The following is a 3359-nucleotide window of genomic DNA, read 5'->3' as shown; positions in this document are numbered from 1 at the left end:
GACCACCTTGAGAGGAGGGATGGCACTGGGCGCCTTCTCGTGCCCTCCCCTCCCTGTGTCCGGGAAGGGGACAGCCCCGCCCCCGGGGGTGGGGGGCGTCCTTCCTGGTCCAGCGAGCGTCCGCACCTTGCCTGGAAGTGTCTCGGGTGAGGAGCCAGCGGGCGCGGGCCTGCCCCTTGCCGTCAGGCGTGCTGGCCGGGCGGGGCCGGGGCGGCCTGCAGGCCCCCTCGCGGGACCCTCTCTGGGAGCCTCCGCCCCTGTCCCGCAGCGGCCGCCCCTGCCCCAGGCGGAGCCTCAGGCCCCTGTCCCTGTGTCCGCCTTCCCCACAGGCCGCGCGAGGACGCCTGCGCCCCAGAAGCAGGATGAGAAGATGGCACACCTCCTGTTACCTCGGGGCGCCAGCAGCTTCCGCAAGTTCACCCGGGAGTCCCTGGCGGCCATCGAGAAGCGCATGGCGGAGAGGCAGGCCCGGGGCTCGGCCGCCGCGCAGGAGGCCCGGGAAGGGCTGCCCGAGGAGGAGGCCCCGCGGCCCCGGCTGGACCTGCAGGCCTCCAGGAAGCTGCCCGACCTGTACGGCGTCCCGCCCCGGGGGCTCATCGGGGAGCCGCTGGAGGACCTGGACCCCTTCTACAGCACCCAAAAGGTGCCCCCCGCGCCCCGGGCCCACGCCCCCCGCGCCCCGGGCCCACACCACAGACAGGGACGGGGCCTCGCTCCGGGCGGGCCGCCTCGGGGCAGGCTCCCCGGGCTTGGAGGCGGCGAGTCATGGGCGACCTGTATTCCAGTCATTCTGACTTTATTNAGACCGGCCCGCCCGGGTCCCAGAGCACAGCACGTGCCCCCTCTCCTGCTGGGCACAGCGTGTGGCCCGCACACTCTGGCCGGAGGGTTTGCTGGGCGTTGGCCGCGTGGGCAGCTCAGGCTGGGGGCCGAGAGGGGCGGGGAGGGAGCGGACTCTGCCACTGTCCCCTTGAGTGTGGGGAGAGGAAGTGGCTTCTGTCCACTGGGCAGGTGACCCAGGCCTGCCCCAGTAGGGATTCCAGCCGGGAGGGGACTCCCCCCATCTGGGTGCCCTGCCCGGGCCCCGCCTCTCAGAGCACGGGCCGGCGCGGCGGGCTCCCTCGGAGGCCTGGTCCCCAGCCAGCTGCCCACACGTCTGGGCCTCCCCGCCGGGAAGGCCTTTCCCCAGGAGGCCAGGTCCTGAGGAAGAAGGTGGCTGCGCACATCACTGCAGTCAGTGCTGGGACTGGGGGCGCACTGGGGGCAGACAGGGCCGGTGTTCACACGGCACGTGTGGGCGTGCCTGAGTGTGTGTGTGTGTCTGTGAGATCGTGCTGTGAGACTGCACCGTGTGGTGCACGGTGGTCTCCATGTGTGATGTGAGTGGGTGTGGGTGTGAACGGGTACAGGGAAAGCCCACCCCGTCCACACACGCAGGTGAGAGAAGACACCTTGAACTTGGCTGTGCTTCCCCCTGGTTCAAGTGACACGGGCAGGGTTGAAGGTGGATGCTGGGGTGACAGTTGGGGCCAGAGTTAGGCTGGAGGTTGGGATCAGTCAGGGTAGGTTGGGCAGAGCTGGAGGTCAGAACTGGGGTGAGGGTCAAGGCCAAAGCCGGCAGCCAGTCCGGTGTCAGTGGTGTTAGGTCAGGGTCAGCTGGGGCAGGAGGACCCAGCTGGGGCTGGAGTCGAGGCTGGGCTGGGCTTTTGGGGGCTGGTAACAGTGGGACCGGGAGGCAGCCAGGGACCCCAGCTTCCATCCCTGTGATCAGGGACACTTGAACCACGGCCCCGGCCTGACTCTGGCCTCTCACCTCCGGCCTCTCCGTGCTGACCCCTGCAGACCTTTGGTCCCGACACATCAGACCCCTTATCTCCACAGCTCACATTAAATAGACTTCGTCTCAGCAGCTCAGCCTTTGCAGAAGCACCACCCCTGAGCCCCTCAGCTGTGCCAGCCCTAGCCTGGGCGTCGGGGTGCACGGCTGCCCGCGAGGGCTGTATCTGCACGCGGCCTAGCCTCCAGCACTTCCGGTCCACTCCCACACCCCATGGTGCTGTGTGGACGGTGTCTTCTGGAAGCCTGGGGAGAGGGTCCGCCATGGGCTGCTCAAGATCCCCCACCCTGGACAGGGGGACGCCTGGGGGGCTCAGTCGGTTCAGTGTCCGACCCTTGATCTCAGCTCAGGTCTTCCTCTCAGGGTTGTGAGTTCAAGCCCCACCGTGGACTCTGTGCTGGACATGAAGCCTGCTTTAAAAAAAAAAAAACAAAACACTGGGTGGCTCCGTTGGTGGGGTGTCTGACTCTTGATCTCGGCTCAGGCCATGATCTCATGGTTTGTGGGATCGAGCCCTGAGTCAGCCTCTGCACTGCCGGCAAGGAGCCTGCCTGCCATCCTCGCTTCCTTGCCCTCTGCCCCTCCCCCACTCGTGTGCACAGGCACACACACTAAATAGACAAACTTAAAGAAGGAAAAGGACACCCCCCCCAGTGGGCGGAGACACTGGGTCCCCTCCTCTGGTGAGGGGAGTGCTGACCCCTGTCCCGACCCAGGGAGACAGGGCCTCTGGGAAAGCGTCTCTCTCCTGGGCTGGGGTCTGCGCTCCCCCATCCCTGCTTCTCACCTGTTGCAGCCCTCGCTGCAGCCCTGCCCCCTCATCTGCCCCTGTTGCCCCAGCGGGCGGGGAGGGGTCAGAAGCAGGAGGAACTTAACGGAGGACGTGGGGGAGAAGAAGGGGGGAAGTGGGGGGGGAGGGGGAGGGAGGCAAACCATGAGAGACTCTTGAATGCTGAGAACACACTGAGGGCAGATGGGCGTGGGGGGAGGGGGTGATGGGCATGGAGGGGGGCACTTGTGGGGATGAGCACTGGGTGTTCTATGGAAACCAACTTGACAATAAACTATTTGTAAAAAAAAACATTAGAAAATAAAATAAACAAACCTTTAAAAAAAAAAAAAGACGTGGGAAGGGAAGGAGCCTCTGCTGGGAGAGCAGCCTGGCTGGACGCCCGAGGGACCCTTCCTGTTAGGACTGCAGTTTGGAAATGAACCTGAGTCCCGCCCCACCTGGCCGCCCCTACCCTTGACCTGACCCCACGGCTNCCCCCCCCGCCCCCCCCCCCCCGCCACACCCTTCGCCAGGGTTCCAGGGCTCTGAGCCCACGACTGCCCCCCCAGTCCTGTCTCCACAAGGGTCGAGGGGCGGCCGCCCCCGACCTGAAACACCTCTCTGTTCCAGACCTTCATCGTGCTGAATAAAGGCAAGACCATCTTCCGATTCAGCGCCACGAACGCCTTGTATGTGCTCAGCCCCTTCCACCCTGTCCGGAGAGTGGCCGTGAAGATCCTGGTCCATTAA

General features: G+C 65.7%; 1 protein-coding gene across 1 annotated transcript in view; it reads left to right on the top strand.

Annotated features, from left to right (window-relative positions):
• The first annotated feature begins 370 nt into the window (after nucleotides 1-370).
• Nucleotides 371-3359, top strand: part of SCN5A (sodium voltage-gated channel alpha subunit 5) — a 70010-nt gene continuing 67021 nt past the window's right edge. Inside the window, exons 1-2 of the mRNA XM_077774014.1 lie at nucleotides 371-643; nucleotides 3240-3357. Coding sequence (XP_077630140.1) covers nucleotides 371-643; nucleotides 3240-3357 — 391 coding nt within the window. The remainder of the gene's footprint in view (nucleotides 644-3239; nucleotides 3358-3359) is intronic.

Source organism: Crocuta crocuta, unplaced genomic scaffold (genome assembly GCF_008692635.1).
Source record: "Crocuta crocuta isolate KB4526 unplaced genomic scaffold, BGI_CrCroc_1.0 scaffold541, whole genome shotgun sequence".
Classification (NCBI taxonomy): domain Eukaryota; kingdom Metazoa; phylum Chordata; class Mammalia; order Carnivora; family Hyaenidae; genus Crocuta; species Crocuta crocuta.
This window is presented reverse-complemented; position numbering and strand designations above follow the sequence as displayed.